Source organism: Protomyctophum parallelum (assembly GCF_964188405.1).
Source record: "Protomyctophum parallelum genome assembly, chromosome: 10".
NCBI classification, from domain to species: Eukaryota; Metazoa; Chordata; class Actinopteri; order Myctophiformes; family Myctophidae; genus Protomyctophum; species Protomyctophum parallelum.
The window spans coordinates 26,394,395-26,414,260 of record NC_139704.1 but is presented as its reverse complement, the minus strand read 5'-3'; the positions used below and the strand labels follow the sequence as shown (position 1 = coordinate 26,414,260).

General features: G+C 44.0%; 1 protein-coding gene across 1 annotated transcript in view; it reads left to right on the top strand.

The window, feature by feature from the left end:
• dlg5a (discs, large homolog 5a) overlaps nt 1-19,866 on the top strand; it is a 123,741-nt gene that overhangs the window by 25,157 nt on the left and 78,718 nt on the right. Inside the window, exons 2-4 of the mRNA XM_083775285.1 lie at nt 6,572-6,640; nt 8,607-8,793; nt 10,261-10,407. Of these exons, the coding sequence (XP_083631411.1) occupies nt 6,572-6,640; nt 8,607-8,793; nt 10,261-10,407 (403 nt within the window). The remainder of the gene's footprint in view (nt 1-6,571; nt 6,641-8,606; nt 8,794-10,260; nt 10,408-19,866) is intronic.

Here is a 19,866-nt window from a genome sequence, read left to right as displayed (position 1 = left end):
CAAATGCCAGGTGTCTTAAGTGTGTTCTTCATCAGGATAGCATCCAGCTTCCTCCTCCCCTCCGTAAACCATCTTGAGCTGCTGCACTGGGATCCGGAACCAAAGGATCCAACATTGAGGAACCGTAATCGGTTCCATCACATTTTGGAACCGTTTCCGGGAACCGGTTTCATCACGCTGCCAGAGCTGGTTATGTGGACTATGTGCCCGTTGACGTCTGAATACACAATCATAATAACCAGTGGTGAAACCAAATGTACAACTCTTGTACAGTCACAGAGTTACCGACCTGCAAGGGTCCATTTGGAACCCCCTCGAGTAGCCCAGAGGGAACCTGGACCGCGAGGACCACTATAATAATATGCATGCAGTACCATACGCATGATTGAATTTGTGTTCATCAAAATTATATACAGTATATTTTGTTAAATATAAAATCCTATACGATCCCAACCCTAGCTTACACCTCATTAGCATATCGTCCCTGTCGTGTGAAATGTCCAAATAATGTCCAAATCTCTACCTGTTACTTTTCAGGACAAAAAAATAGTAAAAGTAGCAGATCTTTTCGTGCATTTTGATCAAAGATCCTGGGAGGAGATGCATTTGAACTGATTTTCATATAATTCAAAATGGCGGCTTGTGGATCTGCTACTTTAGTAATGCAAATATGGAGATGAGAGGCTTTTGCCCCGGCAGCGAGGATATGTAATGGCCCTTGATTAAATGTGTGTGACGGCTGCTTGTGCCACTTGCATCATTCAGATCTGCATGGCTCTGGAGGCAGGCAGGCAGGGCTCAGCTGCTGCAGTTTGTCTTGCAGCCAGGCCGTTATCCCCGGCCACAGTGTTGCCAGATTTTGCTGGAAATGTATAAGCAACCAGGTCTATTAAAACAAGCGCAAAAGAAGCGGCGAAGGCCACATGAGCACTTTATAAACATATACTGTACTTACTGTACATTGGCTTTTTGAAAGTAGATCATCTACAAGCTTTTTTTAAGATATTTTTGGGGGCCGTATTTGATAGTGTAAAAGTAGTCTGACAGGAAATGGGAAGAGAGAGCATGGAGCAAAGGTCGCCGGGATCGGGACTCGAACCTGCAACACACTGGCTGGATTAGCAGCCTAGGTGCCCAGATGGCTACGACAGCTGCCATAGCCATATTTAGGGGTGGGACAAATACATATTTATAATAAACAGTTTGAGATCAACTGTCTGGTTTAAACGACATTCGGAAGGAATCCAAATAAGCTAAGTAGACTTTAGAAACAAGCCCCCCAAAAAGCGCGCCCCACAACTACCATTTAAAGCATTGAATTGAATTGAATGGGGCTATGGGGTGTTGTGCTAATTCACTTATTTCCATCGCTCAAAAATCTATTTCTTTTGTATCCTCTTCATAATGTAAATAGTATCCCAAGCGGCACACTTTACTACTTATTTTGATAGAAATAAGCAAATTAGCAAAAACCCAACCCCTATTGAGGGCTTATGGTAGGGGAAATAGCCAATAATGCACTTTTGCACAAAATAACACCTGGACCTCTTTGGTGGTGACGTAACAACTACAAATAAAGGTAAGAAAACCATCTAGTATGGAATTCTCCTTTAAGAAACAGTACTTAGTAAATGTACTTCGTTACTTTACCCTACTGAGTAAGGCTATACAAGTAGCCTGCTCACGTGGCAAGTACCTTGTCTACCTCAGGGTTGTCAGGATACGTTTATCTGTTGGTTAATAAGGACGTCAGGTCCTGGTTGTGACTGACGGGCCTTCGGACCAATGGTGACAGGTGTGTTGTGAGTGATGGGCCTCCGGGCCATTAATGGTGGTAGGTGAAATGTCCCTTTGTCTCTCCTGCGGACTAGATACCTCCTCCGTTATTAATGAAGGCAGGCTTTATTGCTGCAGTCCAGCGTGTAGACAAATGTTCACCCCACCCCCGAATGAGGCTGGCGCTAATTGCTATGATTAACGGGTGTTGCGTGAGGCTAATTGACCGAGAGAGATATCTGATATGGAATCTATACTCTGTTTGAGTTAATTAGTGTGGTTTGTTACTAGATGACTATATCACTGCGTTCCATGATAGCCTCTAGGGCGGTGTTTCCGAAACACAGTGGAAATAGCAGACCTACAAGCTCACAGAGAGTTGCTCACTATTGAATATGCAGGATTATACTGTACTAGAGAGGTGCCCGTGGGGCCTCTACGGCGGTGCCCGTTGGGCACTGGCCTACTTGGAATGATTGCATTTCTGTATGTGTCTCTCTGTGTCCCTTTTATTCCTATTATGGAGTGTTGTGAGGTCAGAACAGGCCAGCTCCATATAGGGATGCTGGGTAGGGGCCCCGATCCAGAGCCCGGGCAGAGAGGCCTGTTTGGGGCGATTCTGGACAACCGTGGGTCCGACCGACTCGACACCGGGCACTGCACCCCTTGCTGTGGTGTGGAACGCGTGTGTCGAATTTGACTTTGTGCATTTATAGATAGATAGACTAGAACGGTGCCCGTGGGCCTCTATGGCTTCAAGCCAAATAAATGGTTGTTCTTCAGTGACAGTATAGCTTTATTGTATTTCTATTGGTGACAACTTTTAACTGTGAAACTCAGCACTTTATACTTGTATGCAGCACTTGATTCAGCACTTTATTCGTTTGTGCAGCTTTTTCATTATTTTACTCTGGTCCCAATCCTAGAATCACATACACAAGATTCAGTACCTACACCACCACCCCATTTGATGCACCCTACTGTATGTGGGCTTTTTGTATTTTATTGTCTGTGTCTCTTGCTTGCTGCTAAACCAAATCACCCTCCGCTCCAGGGATTAATAAAGTTGAAAGTGAGCTGTACGTGTGTCTGTGTGTGTGTATCATGTTATTGCTGCAGATGACATTACTGTCACTTGTTTCACTGCTTTGAATTGTGAAATCATATAAAAATACTACAGTGTACAGTACACAGGGTTTTTCTCAAACAAAGCTTCACTGTAAAGCAAAGATGTGAACTGTTCAGTTTGAGCTGGCGCAACGCTTGTTAATTGCGGCTGTTGTCTTCATTTACTTAACTACGAGACCGGGTCAGATGACGTGAATTTCAATAACTTGTGTCTTTCTTGCGTTATAATGCGCCCAGGGAGAAGTGCATCAGTACAGTGCAGTGCAGTGCAGACACACTGACACTGCACAGCCCCAGAGAGCTTGCCAACATGTCTCACAGAACAATATGAAATCGGCGCTCAACACTGTGTGCTGTGAGCATTAAGCTTCAGGGTATGTCAGAACAGATTACAAGCCTGCTCCGCTCAGCTCTTCTCCGCTTTTTCCCAGCATCTCTCGCTCTCTCTCTCTCTCTCTCTCTCTCTCTCTCTCTCTCTCTCGCTCTCTCTTTCTCTCCTTTTTCCCTTCCCTCTCCTTCGCCCAATTGCCTTCGTCCCTTATCTCGTTGGCTCCTTAAATAAGCCATCTTGGCCCTAGTGTTCCATCCATGCCTCATTGTCTCTCCCTCCCTGTCCTCCTCTGACTGGAGGGCCACAGTTGAAGTGGCTGGCTCTCACAGAGCTCATCGTTCTTTAGGCTTGGACTAGTCCCTCGTTGAGGGCCGGAGGTTTTAGCTGGGGCCCAAGATGGGTACCCAGATCCAGGGTCCGTCGTTAACGTTTTTTCATCCTTGCCCTGCAGGGCAAGTACAGTAGTACCTCTCAGGTCTACTTGCCCCCCATCGAAATTTCCACGTACCCTACCGAGGGGTATCGTTCCTTAGTTGAAGCATGGACAGTTAAAGCAGTATGGCAGAAACTGAACCTATCAAATCAACCAGTAGTCACAACTCACAACAGGGTTGGGTTCTAGACTAAACTTTTCCTCTGGTAGCACTGGTGTAATGTACTATCCCTTTAAGACTGCCTTGCATTTAATTGACATTAACCGAGACCTTTGTAGTTATGCAAGCAAACGCGCGCCGTGCATGAGGCAATTAACGTGAATGTAATAATCGGTCGTCGGAGGCTGGGGTTCGAATCCTCCCGAGTATTGGATTATGTGCAGGATGTAATTTGTAGACGTGAGGGGACTTTATTTGAATTAATTAACGTGGGTTCTGTACTTCTGTAGTCAAAGTGTTTAAAAGGAAAAAATATCTCTCGCGTAATTATGCCAGTGTGCCAGTGATCACTCTCTCCTCTGCCAATGTTGGCACCCGTGTCTAAGGATGCCACTTTCAACCTGCCCATGATCATGTTTTTTTATTTTTATATATATATTTTTTATCCCACGATTTTGTAACCCATTTTTCACCCCTGTGTAAATCATCTAATGTGATCCTGGGCTCTACACCCTCCGCCAACCTAGTCCCCATATATGGGGGACAAGGGGAGAGCAACGGACTTGAACTCATGCTTCCTTCATGCCTGAGTGTCCAAGTTGCTCCTTTACACCTGACAGGGGGGAGTTTCCCTGGTTGGATGTAGCGCGTGGAGGGAACACGTAATTCCAACCAGTTCCTTTCCCCTCCATCAGGCCCATGATCATGTTTGGCGTAATGGTGCAGCCCTGCTGTTTCACATCACTTGGTTCATGCGTTGGGAATGTGATTAAGCTGCTACCTATACATCCCAAATACAAACAAACACATTATGCAACAATGGCTTCTGGAACCACAACAACTTTAATTTTTTTTAAGTTGTGCCTTTCTGAGATGCTCGTCAGCACAGATCTGTCACCGGCCATATGGATGCTGCTCTTTCAGAGCGGTGGGGGCTTTGCTGGCGCTAGGAGGACAGGGGATCATCTGCATAGAGCGTCTGCTCCTATGGATTGCAGCAGCACCATGTGTAATAGCCCCCCCCACCCCCAAGCTTAGCGGCGTGTGTGTTGGACAGCTATTCTCTCTCTCTCTCTCTCTCTTCCAGACAGTGTTGCCAGATTTTGTGTGAGAAACGAGCGCGGCCAGGGGCTACGTAAAATGAGCCCAAAAGAAGAAACTAGCAGTATTTATCCACAAGTCCAAAGTCCCTTATAACACTGGTTCTCAATGTGGGGTCCGGGATCCTTTATGGGGTCCCAGGGGGGGTCCCCTACAAAATACGTTACAGCATCACAATCATTTCAACCCCTTTATCCATGTAGGCTATTCCAAAGTTAGTAGCAGATATACAGGCTTGTGTAGCCTACATTTCTGAACCTTTTTTAATTGAATTTATTTATTTATTTAATAAATATGCATTTTTGTAACAGAAATATTCTCTAAGTTTTGGCGGTCCCTGGCACAAATCATTTTCAGATAGGTGGGTTCTGCGGTCAACTCATATAATATTTTGGGGGGGGAGTCCTTTCCTTGGGGACAATAAAGTGAGAACCACTGGCTTATAATAAGCAGACTTGGCAACGCTGCTCTCTTCACGTGCTTGACATAAAAAGAGGAAATCCCATTTCAGCCGTGAACATTGTGCCTGCGTGGCAGAAACGTGCAGGGACCATACATCAAAGCATGGTGACAGAGTGGAGGTTTAATGACAATGGCAGATCAGATTGGCAGTGCGTAGTGTAGTGGTGGCAGCACGGAACCACTGACACGGAATATCCTTGTAGTCGGCTGCTGACATATGAAAAACAATCTAAATAAATAATTCTGACTGCGTACATTTGAATTTAACCTATTCTGGACGGGAACCCCTTTTGGTGTTTTATTGAGCCATTATGTTATACTTTAGCTATAGAAAAATAGCAGATCTACAAGCACATAGCGCTGCACTCGGTGCCGTGCTATGTGCTTGTAGATCTGCTATTTTTGAAAAATTGTAGGTTGTAGGTCTGCTATTTTTGAAAAATCGTGAGAATGTGGCACAAGTCTTTGAATAAATATTCTTTCAGAGCGAACGTTTTTAACTCAAATCTTTGCTTCTGAGGGGTTCCTGGAATAACATATTTTCAGATGCGGGTCGGTGGCCAAATTAATTTAATTCTGGGGGTCCTTGACATGAAAATGTTTGAGAACCACTGACATACTGTAGAAACATGGGTTTTTCAGAAAACTGTTAGGATTTAGAAGGTATTTGTAGAATCTTCTTCAGGTCAAAATGGGTTAAAGAATACGTGCAGGCTAAAGGGTAGCCCTGCCCTTTTAAACTCAAATATCTCATAAAAAATATATGTTTGGTAGCTGTTCAAGCCATATTCTTTTGTTTTCGATCCTATAATTCTGCACGCACACGCAGGTACAGATGTAGCTGTATTGGCTGTAATGTGGTTCTGCATAGGCCGTTGCCATTGTTATGCGCTATATATTTCAGTGTTTATTGTGCAGATTGTAAAGGAAGAGAGATGGCTCACTCCTCCTTAGCTTAGCTATGTTTAACACTGGAAATACAAGTGGAAAGACACCTGTGATTAATTTACCAAAAAATTGCAGATGCACAAGCTGATTTGTTTTTTATAATTTTGAGTAACAAAAAAGTTTCAGAACTACTGATTTAGAAGTCATTTGTACTAGACTCTGCCTCGGGTCTCAATGGCTAAATTGTTGCACCCCTCAAATGCACTCACTGGCCCTTTGTGTGTGTTGACAGGATCCACATACAGCGTTCTCTCCACCATGCCCTCGGACTCGGAAAGCAGCAGCTCCCTCAGCAGTGTTGGTATGTACAATGATGACAGAATTAAGGACATCTCTCTCTCTCTCTCTCTCTCTCTCTCTCTCTCTCTCTCTTTATTTTATTATTTAAATAAAAGCTCTTTTCAAATAGGAATCATTGCTATAGGAGAGTTTATCCCATATTATCAGGGTCCCGTACAGGATACATGGCAAACAAGTGAAGTTGGAAGTGAAAAAAATGGAACTGGAAGATTTGAAGCTGAGGTCCTCTGTGATGATTAGATTAAATTGGTGAAAAGGGGAGACCCCTGTTACTGAACAAAAATAAATAACTATCTGATTATAGTGCTTTAACATTGTTTTAATCAAAAGACTAAATCTAACCCCTGATAAATACCCCATATATTATGTATTTTTTACAAGAATTTTTGTATTGAGTGATTGAGTGTACAGTACATACATTCTTGAATACAGACCCATACACAATATCATATCATATTTTCATCAATATGACTACCTCAGTGGGGAGTGAAGGCTGGGAGGAGGAGTAGGACTAAGGCCCTATACGTCCTCTCTGGGGGGGGGGGTACTACCTGTCAGTGGGGAGTGTTGGCTGATGAATGAATATCAACATCCTAATACATCCGAATACTGGGGGGTCAAATTATGACAGGCAAAATATGACCCCCCAGTCAAAAAACACTTTGTTTGAAATAGACACACTTTCCAAGGTGTGATTTGGGGTCCTAAGGATGAATACAAAATGAATATCAACATCTTAAAACCCAAATGCAGGGTAACCACCTGTCAGTGGGGAGTGTTGGCTAGGTAGGACGATGATGATTTTGGCTACATTTGTGTGACACTGTGTAGTATGACTCATACTTGTCTTGTGCTTTGCTATTGTTTAAAAAATGTTATAAGTAAAAGACTCACCCGAACACATCTCTCTGTTTTTACTAACAACCGTTTCACCGAGTCACCTTATCACCTAAAAGTGGAGTAAGAATAGGCCTTTAATAACGATTGGATCCACCAAAAGTAATCGTTTTGAACATGAAGGTTCCCATTCGGCGGTGGCGATAAGGAAGGTGACCCTGTTCATTCTCTCCCACTTTTGACAGGAGTCCAAGTGACTCAGCGCTGTGTTACATAAATGAAGCAAAAAGAGCCAAATGTTGATCCAAAGGTGAACATAATCCTCTTCTGTCTTCTATCCTCTTCTATCTGCGTTCCAGTTTGTGTCGGCAGTGTTTTTCACCAAAAACCTTCCTGAAAATCCTTCCTGTCGGGCAGGAAACAAAAATTACAATGGAGATTCAGTAGATTATTAACTATTCTCTCTTAACGGTCCGATTCCTTAACGGTTCTCTTCAACGATTCCTATATTAAAGATGACGCTTTATTGTATCCATGCAGGTCTGTAACTCAGGGTATACAAAATTGAAACCGAATGGCCTCTTATGGGTCCATTTGGTTCCATTTGTACAAGTCAGAGTTATGCGTGTCCTTGAAATAAATAAAAAAGTTTGAGAACCAGAACCACCGGTATTGTAAATGTGTAGCAGACGTGTGTGAGGAAAAGATTTAAGGTTCTCCAACCTCACTTGTGACTGGTGCATCATAGGTGAAGCACAATGATCTAGGTCACTTGTGACTGGTGCATCATAGGAGAAGCACAATGATCTAGGTCACTTGTGACTGGTGCATCATAGGTGAAGCACAATGATCTAGGTCACTTGTCACTGGTGCATCATAGGTGAAGCACAATGATCTAGGTCACTTGTGACTGGTGCATCATAGGTGAAGCACAATGATCTAGGTCACTTGTGACTGGTGCATCATAGGTGAAGCACACTGATCTAGGAGAAACAATAGAACAGAACCAGCACAATGTTTTGTGCAAAAATTATTTTTTTATATGTAATTTAGAGTAGCCAGATATGTTTTAGCCTCTTTGTTTTATCCTCTGAAATGTTTAATCGTGACTGCCCTACTCATGGCTGCAGGGTCGCCCGTCAGCGGGGAAGCAGCGTCGCCCCCGCCCCCCACGGCCATGAACGACAACAACTGCGTGCCAGCGGGCGACAGCCTGGACGTCGTCCTGTGCCAGCTCCGCCAGGTGACCAGGGAGAGGGACGAGCTCCGCAAGCGCCTGGCGCTGGCATCGCCTGGCACCACCTTCGACGACTGCAGGTACAGTGGTCACCCCTGCACGCACGGAACAGGCTCGCACATGACTTGTACTTTTATAATTAGGATCTCTCTGGCTCCTTTCTCGAACTACGTCGCTGTCCGTTGTGCTGATCAGACATCCGAGTTTCGGATCAGATTTCAGAGTTTTCATCGAATCGCAATTGAAAGTGTGTGTGTGTGTGTGTGTGTGTGTGTGTGTGTGTGTGTGTGTGTGTGTGTGTGTGTGTGTGTGTGTGTTTACCTTCTGTGTCAATTTATCAGTGCAGTTTCTCCAGGATATGGGTGTGATCACTGATCTGGTCCAGGTGTCATGCTCTGACAGGGATAATGTTGACTTTACCTGGGAGAGTGACGCGGGTGACTGCTTCTCAACCTGGATGTGCTCGACAGAGCATTTCTTTATGACACGCAGATGAGGTGGAGGATACATGGAAGACATCTCTGTTAAACACTTAAATCGTCCAGTCGTTGTTTTTCACCGCCCAAACTAAATATCTTTTCAGGTTTGCACAAGCAGATTGGCAAATTGTCAGAAAGAAAATAATAAAGTATGGTACTTTACAACCGTCGGTCTAACTATTTAGATTTAATCCATTAAAACAAACCAGAGCAAAGGAAAATGTTATTTACCTAAATGGTAAATGGTGCATTTATATAGCGCCTTTATCCAAGGCGCTTTACATAGATTGTGCATTACATTCACACACACATTCATACACCGATTGCGGCGGAAGCCATGCAAGGTACCAACCAGCACATCAGGAGCAATTTGGGGTTCAGTGTCTTGCCCAAGGACACTTCGACATGTAGACAGGAGGAGCTGGGATTCGAACCGCCAACCCATGGATCATTGGACGACCTGCTCTACCTCCTGAGCCACAGCCGTACCTGGAGATTCTTTAGCAGATCTTCAAGCTCAGAACACGTTGCATGTTTTTTATCGTGAAAAAAACTCCTTCCCCAAAATTTTGAAATATCTGATGGCTATAGGTTTTATGTGCTCATGTGACGTGTTTATAGGAGGTGAAAACGCGGTAGTTGCATGTAAACACATGGCTTTCCACGACACGTGCTTATAGGAGGTGAAAACCAATGCGGTGCGGTTGCATGTAAACACATGGCTTTCCACGACACGTGCTTATAGGAGGTGAAAACCAATGCGGTGCGGTTGCATTTAAACGCATGGCTTTCCATGACACGTGCTTATAGGAGGTGAAAACCAACGCGGTGGTTGCATGTAAACACATGGCTTTCCATGACACATGCTTATAGGAGGTGAAAACCAACGCGGTGCGGTTGCATTTAAACGCATGGCTTTCCATTATAGGAGGTGAAATGCGAGCTGGCGGGCGGTCGGTGGGTTCAGTGGGTCTCTGCAGACGAGGGTCACATAACAGATTAGCCCCCCCCCCCCCCCCCCCCCACCCCACCACATTGACGCCTCACTTTCCCTGTCTTCCCGTAAAGGCCAAATTCCAAACAAGGCGTCCACGACTACGAGCGTCTGAAGAGCCAGTGCACAAGGGCCATGGCAGAGCTGCAGTCCCTGCAGAGCCAGCACAACACCACCCTGAAGAGATGTGAGGAGGCCGTGAAGGAGGCCGACTTCTATCAGTGAGTTATTCCTCTCCGTTTGCGTGCGTGACTAGTGAGCACCAAAATGTACCTGCACAAGTATAGTAGAATATGAGAAATCCTCCTTTAGAGGATCAAGATAATTTTTTTATTATTATTAAATAATAATAAATAAATAAAACATTCCGAACTTTCAGGGAGTGCTTGATTTACACTTAGTGATTTTCACTGGTCATGCACTGAATAGCTGATCTACAAGCCCACAACTGCAAGGCATTGGCGGCCAGTGGATCTGCTACTATTTTTCGGCTTTAGGCTTGACGTGTAATTTCTAACTATACACTCACTAAACTGGACTAAAAATAGACAAATAAGGACGAAGAGTCTGCATCAAAGTCTCCGACGATCGGACCAGGAAAACACGCAGGCAGAGAGATGTGAACTGAAGTGTAGATGGATTATTTATTGCAGTAAGTCAGACAAAGACAGAGGGCTTCCCGCGGCCCTTGAGTTGAGCCGCGGAGCCCTAGAGCATACCTGACCGTACGGGCAGGCTGCCCCCACAAGACTCACTCAACATTGTATTTACAGACATATATATATGCAGTTTTCCATCAAACAGAGGAGTTTCTGGGAGGGGTTTTAAACTTTAACATATCAACAGTGGCATAGAAATGCATACAGAGTGGCCTCTTCGTTGAAACAATAGTATGCTACCTTCCTATCACACCTGACCAGCCAAGGTACTTGACTATGCGTGATTGCCTTTAAACTTGCAGACAGACAGACTAGACAATCAACTTAGCACAGAATGTAGTAGAATAAGAATGAATTATTGAGTCTAGATACGACAGGCTCCTGGTTAAAAAAATAATAATAAAGCAAATAATATTTGCTTTGGCCATTAAAAGATAGCGCATTCTACAAATGCATTGGCATTTGTAGAATCGGCCTCAGGTCTTAATGGGTTAAAATGTTGATGTTCTCGCAAGTATAGTAATAGGCCTACAAACGTGTGTGTGTGTGTGTGTGTGTGTGTGTGTCTTTAACTTTGTTTTCCTGTTCTGCTCAGAAAGCTGTCATAAATAGATAATAGAGATTTTAGCATAATCGTTTCCATTCATCCATGTGAATTCATCTGTTGGAAAAATGGAAAAATGTTCATACATTTCCAAAAATAGCCCGAAATACAGTAGCATATTCACAAGCTCATGACATGCCTTGGCTTAGTTGACCTGTTTCGTTCATAGTACATTGTTCAGACATGATACAGAAGTGGAATTGTAAGTGATGACGCAGTTAAATGAGCTGATAGTTGGAACTGGAACACTAAAAAAATGAAGCTGATGATAGGGAAAATATATGTTCTGTTTATTAAAGAGATGGGGATACTGCTCTTGCTGAACAAACACTCTATAGCAAAAAGAAAATCTAATTAAAAGTTTAAGAAATGGTGAACATTACACACTGCTGTTGTGACCTCCTACATCTGCTGTTGTCACTATTTGGGTCTCGGGGCGAGAAACGTCTAATTTCTCCTTTGGGTGTTGAACCAAAGAGTTGGGCAGCCACTGCTATAGGTAGTTGTGCTCAGGGAAATGTCTAATGTCTCCTTTGGGTGTTGACCCAAAGAGTTGGGCAACCACTGCTATAGGTAGTTGTGCTCAGTATGACTGAAGGATAAGCATCGTGTTACATGGTGTTACAGCCGCTGCTTGTTTTGATCCGAGGAATAATTGTCCCATTTTTATGTATCGGCTTACTGCAACATGGGCAAAATAATGGCTCGGTGTTGCAATTAACCTAATTGGAAAAGAATCCCTCGAAGCCAGAGCCCATTACAGCAATAAAAAGACAATTGCCTTTGCACACAAAGACATGGATGACATTAAAACCCCGGGGGAAGGGATGCATTTATGAGATCAAATCGCCCTTATCCCGTTAAAACCTCAAGACCGTCTGTGTCAAAGGTATTTTTCAAGAATTCCGTTCAGTCAGATAACTCACGAATAGATTTAACCAATTCAAAATACAAGTGTGCATATATTTCATCTTGGCGTTCGGCTCTGCTATACCATCATTAAACATTAGAGCAGGGATATAGATCGTCACATCAGCGTATGACGTGTGGGTCTTGCGAACACTGTACACCCACATAGTAATGCAGCATATTAACCCCTCGATGTACTGTATGTCCCTTGAGTATTAGCATGAAGCTGCTTGAGTATATCTGAATGAACTAACTCCGTGCTACAGTATGCACTTGTAGTTCTGCTATTTTTTTACTCAAATCATTGCTTCTGGGTGGACCTTGGAACAACATGTTTTGAGAGGGGTTTTGTGGCCAACTTTTGGAGGTCCTTGACATGAAAAGGTTCCAGCACCACCAATATAACAACCTAGGTTTGTTCAGAAACCAGTTTAGAAGACATTTGTAGAATCTGCCTCAGGTCTTAATGTGTTAAAGCACACAGACTTGGGACTAGTGTTCAAAGTCGGCACATTTCATTAGGTTTTTGTTATTTGCTCATAAATTCCACGAGGAAAGAAAGTTGTGAAATAAGGCTTTGTGCACTGACTGTTAGTCCCGTGTTTCCAGAAGGTGTTTGTTTCCTGTTGCGATTGGTTTTTCCATGGGTTTGTTTGGTTGGGGTCGGCGTTAGATTTCAACCGGAGAGACACATAGCACCTTCATATCATCGCTGTCGGGCAGAAACCTCTTAACCCATTTTGGGTGGGAACCCATTTTTGGTGTAAGCATTATGTTATACTTTAGCTATTGAAAAAATAGCAGATCTACAAGCTCATAGCGAAAATGTGGCACAAATCTTTGAATATATATTCTTTCAGAGCATACGTTTTTAAATCATATCTTTGCTTCTGGGGGGTTCCTGGAATAACATATTTTCAGCGGCCAATTACATATAATTTTTGGGGTTGTTGACATGTAGAGAGGGAGTCATTGACATGAAATATTGAGCACCACTGATACAGAAACATGGGTACCGGTATTTCAGAAAACTGTCAGGAATCTTTGCCTAAATGGGTTAAGTTATCTCCATATTCTGTCTGTGTTTTTTCTAGGGGTGGGCGTCCGTGCATGTTTACACACACACACACACACACACACACACACACACACACACACACACACACACACACACACACACACACACACACACACACACACACACACACACACACACACACACACACACACACACACCCTCCTTTGTTTGGGAATCACTGCTGTATATTTCTGTCCTTGGTATAGATAGACAAAAAGGAAGGCAGTGTGACATGGAGGCTGGTGGGGGGATTATCCTCCAAAAGCCATGGGTTGCATGTGTAACAAGCCATGCTGTCCGGGGGAAAAGCAATCAAACTCAACGGATTATGCTTTCCTCACCTCTGTTTGCACTACCGTTATCGACTTTCGGTGGCGGGCGAGCCCTGTCACTTCTTAAATAATGAAACCAACTGGAATCTGTGGTGAAATTGCCTTCACTCTCAGCATTTTCTTACACCTCACCTGGCACGGCCCTGAATAGCATGAGACCTTATGTTTACTCAACATGAGCAAGTGCTCCTGTACTCACTGTACGACATGTTTGGCAGCAGCTTGCATGTTTCTGCATGCGCTATGGGGGATACACGAGTGTGCGCACACGCAAGCACACACACACACACACACACACACACACACACACACACACACACACACACACACACACACACACGTTTGTAGTACTGTACTTGTGAGGACATCAACATTTAAAAATGGCACATTTTAATGTCGTTTATCTGTTAAAAATGAATATCAAATATCTAAATACTGAAGCGATCATGATGGTCATGTAAATAATTGCGATAATCTCAAACCGTTGCAATCAGGCGATTATTATTCAAACCGGGAAAGCATCCGTGTCAAAAATGTCTTACGGTAAATGTTTTGACAGTTAAAAATGTTAAAATCATGTTCCATCAAATCAATGTTGAATCAAACACGAAAAAGTTTGAGAACCTGTGATTTGGAAGGCCAAAGAGATTAAATAAAAATGAAAGAATGATTTTGAATTCATTTTGTAGAATGGGAGAGATAATAAAGGGTACTATCCCTCACGCTTAAGCGTGTAATTGAGGTGACAGGTCTATTGTTCTAAATTTATGCATAAATTAATAAAATTAAAAAAAAATTGCATAATTAAAATTTTAATTTTTTTAATCCTAAAAGCGTGTTAATTGATTGTTGTCTAATGACCTTAATCCCATGAGCATCTGGAGTGTATGAATGGTGGGATGTTGTTGTCGTCGATCTAATCGTGAGAACGTGAGAATGAGCACCCGGTGAGTTTGCCAGTGAGAAAGGGAGAGACAGAGGGTGTTTGGTGCGGTGGGTGGGGGTGTGTGGGGCCCCCCTCTGATCTACCATGCGTGCTAGATGGTGAATGGTGGGGGACGCTGGCCCAGCCGGGGCTGGCCTGTGTGTGTGCGTGTGTGTGCGTGCGCGCGCGCGCGTGTGCGTGTGTGTGTGTGTGTGTGTGTGCGCGTGTGTGTGTGTGTGTGTGTGTGTGTGTGTGTGTGTGTGTGTGTGTGTGTGTGTGTGTGTGTGTGTGTGTGTGTGTGTGTGTGTGTGTGTGTGTGTGTGTGTGACAAACACAATTCAACTATTTTGGGCATGACAATCGTTTCGGTTGGGACTGGGACAATGGAACTCTAGACCGGTAGAGGATCCTATTGTTCCGGCTCATATGAGAAGGTTTTGGTTGCGAACGGATTTCACCTAACACCAATGGGTATGCGCATTGAGAATTAAACCCATTAATTTCTTATAGCGCTGCAAATGATCATTGTTTGGGTTTCGAATGGTTTTCCATCTAGCACCAATGGGTATGCGCATTGAGAATTAAACCTATTACATCTCAAAGCATTGCAAAATGACCATTGTCTCCCAATGTGGGATGTCTAGTGGCCCGGATTTTATTTCTCATTTCAAGCAAAGAGAGACTGGACTGAGGAAGCTATAGGAAATATGCGTACCCGTTCGTATAAAGAGATCGTGCATGAGGTTTTATTGACCCCAAAAAAACGCTTCAGACTGGAGCTAAAGCGTGCCACGCTCCCTACAGCCGTCATGATGAAGTTGGAGCGGCGGAGCGGCGAGGGACAGGTGCTCGATGAGATGGAGAATGTGGCTCACAGTTGCAAAATGGTTCCTTGTGTTCCCAGCATTGTGTTTATAGCCAGCAAGCTATTAGGCGACGCCAAAGCGGCATGGAATCTCTCGCGTGATGGCATAGCCAGACGCGTTGCCATCGCGATGGCTGAGTTATTAATTCAAGCGCAGGTGAATATTCCAGACTTGGGCTTGCTAGCCGCGAGCGCAACAGAGAGAGAGGTCAAGCATGGATTGGAACGCGCTCTTCTCTCCCTGACGGAAGAGGCTCACAGTGAGATTGAACGGAATGTCATACTGTTCGAACTACCTACTATGTTTGCGGGCGATGCGGGCGCGCATATATCTACTTTGGAAGTTTTCGTCGCCGCCGCGGACGTAATGAGGGCTGAGATAGCAGATTTGGATCGCAAGGATGGACCAGGTACCTTCCCATTCACAACCGCGTTTGCGCAAGAGGTTTTTGGGCACATCTCCTCCATCCCGTTCGACGAGCTGTCGATTGAGAAGCAGAACATTGTCATCCAAGAGACGCGCGCAATTTATAACAGGTTCAGAATGCTATATCCTCACGTCTTTGATGCTAATGTGGTGATCGCTCGTGGCATTCCGGAATGGAGGGGCGAGCCCATAGACACCAGCGGGGAGGATGAGAGCGAGCACCCCTCGTTTGCGCAAATGTTGTATACCGGAGAGCGCGACAGCTTTCAGCATGACAACGCCACCGGCGCAAGTCAGCTTCAGCATGACGCGGGGAGAGCAGAAACCCCGCATTCATCTCCATCCAGCGTGGTCAAGGCAGAGGAAGAGGAAGAGGAAGACGACGAAGAGGAAGACGACGAATTCCACATCGACGAGGGAATGGTGCGCGCGACCCCACCGCCGCAATATGCCACCACATTCACCCCCACCCCAACCCCGCCCAGTTCGCCACAAAGCTCCCTTGCTGCTACATTGTCACCAGCTCCAGAAAAATTCACCATTCATCCAGCAAAATATAGATCTCACGCGCCCTTCGTCAGACAGAGATTTTTCGCAACAGTGCAGCATAAAGTAATGGGGGGAATACACCAGAATTTTGTCTGGTCCGTCATGGCACATCTCCTGGATAGAGAGAGTGCAAGCACCAGCTCCTATGAGCATCCACCGTCTTGCGTTGGTTGTGAGCGCGCTAACGCTGCTATGGAAGGAATCATCAACTTGATGTCTGATCCTACAGTTATTGATCGCGCTTTGCTCCCGCCTCCCGCACGTGTCTTCGAGCAAGCCGTCTACAATAACCCAGACGCAGCCCGTGTGGCACGCGAGAATTTTCCCACACCACACGCAAACCTCTAAACTAAAGGTAAACATACAAGCCCTGCCTTCTTTTATTTTTATTATTATTTTTTCCAAGTTGGTAGTATAGCTAGAAGATTGTATTTAGGGCCACTCTTATTTTAGACGTCGGTGGTACTACACAGCAGTTTATTGGCGCGATCATGAGCATCACTACTACGGAGGGGGACGCATCTAAGACTAAAAACCAAGACGTCCACACGGATATGGTCAGAACGGGCTCTGTTCATACAGGGGAGGTGGAGGAGGAGGACATTTTTTGGGCTCATCAGCTGCCCCATCCACCAGACCGGGAGCGTACGCGCGTAACCGCGAAGCTTTTGGCAGCTGTCAAAAAGGGTCTGTGCGTGGCTTTGGACGAAATACTGACGAAATATTTGTCAAACCAATGCGTCGACTGTCTGCGTAAAGACTGGACGGGATATCATATTGGCTGTCAACAAGGACTGTCTGCCTGGTATTTGAGAGAGAACATTGCAAGCATTCAAGGAGAGCTCTTTACCGGAGGTGCCGTGGCCGGAATATATCGTATATTAACATCAACTCATCAGCAGGAGACGCATATTACGCACGAGCGTATTTTCGGAGCCCTCGAGTCAACGTTGTTCCAAGTGGCAGACTACAAGGACATACTATCTTTTGTCAGAAATGTTTTAAGCACGATGTCTAGACAGGAAATTCTAATTGCGAGAGACCACCTGTTCCTTGCGTCATAGATGCGCGCATTGTCATATCATAACATCATCATGGGCTCACTCGCCTCTAAACATTCACACCCGACAGAGGCCAATATAGTCGATGCGCTAAGCAAAATTTTGGAGCGTGTGATCTTTACAACGTTAGGCTGCAATTGCAAGTGTGATGATATATTTTGTTGTTCACAGTCGTCGGTCAATGTATTAATATCTATTTTTGATTTATATAGAGGTCATAAATTGTACGAAATCGTAGCAGCGTCATATACCGAGTTGTTTGTAAATGGAACGAGTTTCATAAACATTCTCTCCGATGTATTTCTAGCTATGATGGAGGACGCAAAGTTCTCCGATTCTAGACTGATGGCTTTTTATACGCTTTTAATTGATGTCGCCGCACAAGGGGTGAGGTCTCAGGCAATTCTTAAGTCCGACGTGTTTAACCTATGTTTGAAAATAAATGAATTTATCGTCGAAAGGGCTGGAATAGAAGCGCTAAAAACGACTTATTTTAAATACATTACCTAGTCGATATCATGGTTGCTTTTTTTATTTGAGTAGATGAGTGCATTTTTATTATGATTGTCATTTATACACTGAACTGTTGAAATGAACTGTTGGTGCGATGTCGATTCATTGAATATGTTTAGATAGGGTTACTCATACATCTAACGAATATTTGTATTGCATTTTAAGGTCTTTTAATGCGTAGATTTAGTGTTTATTTTTCCCTACCAAAAAAAATTAGATGAGATATTTCGGCGTCCCCACTTAGGGTCGCGAGCCAGCTGATTCGTTTTTGCGCCTCACTAGGGTCAGGGGAGGAGCTACAGCAGGCTGTCAGAGTGTAACTTCAGACTTTTTTTTAGCGTGTAACTTTACGTTCTTGATTTGAATTGTTAAGCTTTCACCGCCGTTCTTTTTTTTAAATACGGCTGGTTTAGTGTGTGTGTGTGTGTATTTAGCTAGTTTTAAAGAAATAAATAAAATTACGATCTCATTCATGTTTTTCCTGTTGACGACCGCTCTGTAAAGTGTTACTGAGGCTCAAGATTCAACTTTGTCCGTTAATAAAAATCCTTGGGGTTGTAAAATCATGTTTCGTTCTTTCCACGTCCCTAGAAAATGAAATAAAACACTATAAGCGGTGTATATAAACCGTACATCTGTATTTAATATATATACATGCGGAAGTGTCGCGACAGGACGTAAAGCGTCTCATTACGGCAGAATCCGTAAAGCAGAACGTCTTGTTGACAATCTGAAGCTAGCGGCTCTGCAATAGTATTATTATCTTTCTCCGTAAATAATAAAAAACCAAGGGGTCGTGAAAAACAGACTCTGCTTTCTTTCACCCTTCTCGAAATGAGTAAAAACATGAATTATAAGCCACATTTTTTATTATATGAACGCGCCGTGAGCTTAACGCTGTAACAAGAGAGCGCATATTTGACATCTCGACGCCTCATATAGTGGCTCAAGCACGTCATTACACACAGTCTATCACAACGTTACAGCGCGAGAGCTATACCTTACGTGCTGACGCCACATAGCGATAGAAGCATGTCATTACACACACTCTGTTACATTTTAAAAAACCAAAGCTTTTTATTATACGAGCGTCTCACGGCTTCACGCACGCCACGCACACCGCGAGAGCTGTACCTTGTGTGATGACGCCACATAGCGATAGAAGCATGTCATTACACACCATCTGTTTAATTTTCAAATATATATTTATATATATAGCCTGCAAATTATGATGCGACGCCGTGTACAGACACTAAACCCACGAGTGAACTCGTGTTCTACTGTATTTTATGACCATTAATAAACACTCGGCATTTTTTATTATTACACACATGGTGTTTAGGTTAAACGTGTCACATGTTCCAGGGATTTACAGTGTAGCATCTAGTAACCGACCTAGCTGACCATGGAAGACGACGCTTTAAAAAAGGTCTATTTAGATCCTTCTCACCCCGCCAGCTTCGGGGGTCCTCAGAGATTGAAACGCGAACTGCAAATTCAAGACGGTGTACGGATATCGTCCGGCAGAGCTAAGCAGATTCTAATGGGTTTAGATTCTTACACGCTTCATAAACCGGCCAGACTGAATTATCTACGAAATCGAGTCTTTGTCTCAAGACCTCTGAAACAGTTTCAAGCAGACCTGGCGGACATGTCTTCAAAGGCAGACTTTAACATTAAAAATAAGATTAAATACAAATGGATGTTAACCGCGATAGATGTTTTTTCAAAGAGGGCTTATGTCAAACCGCTCATAAA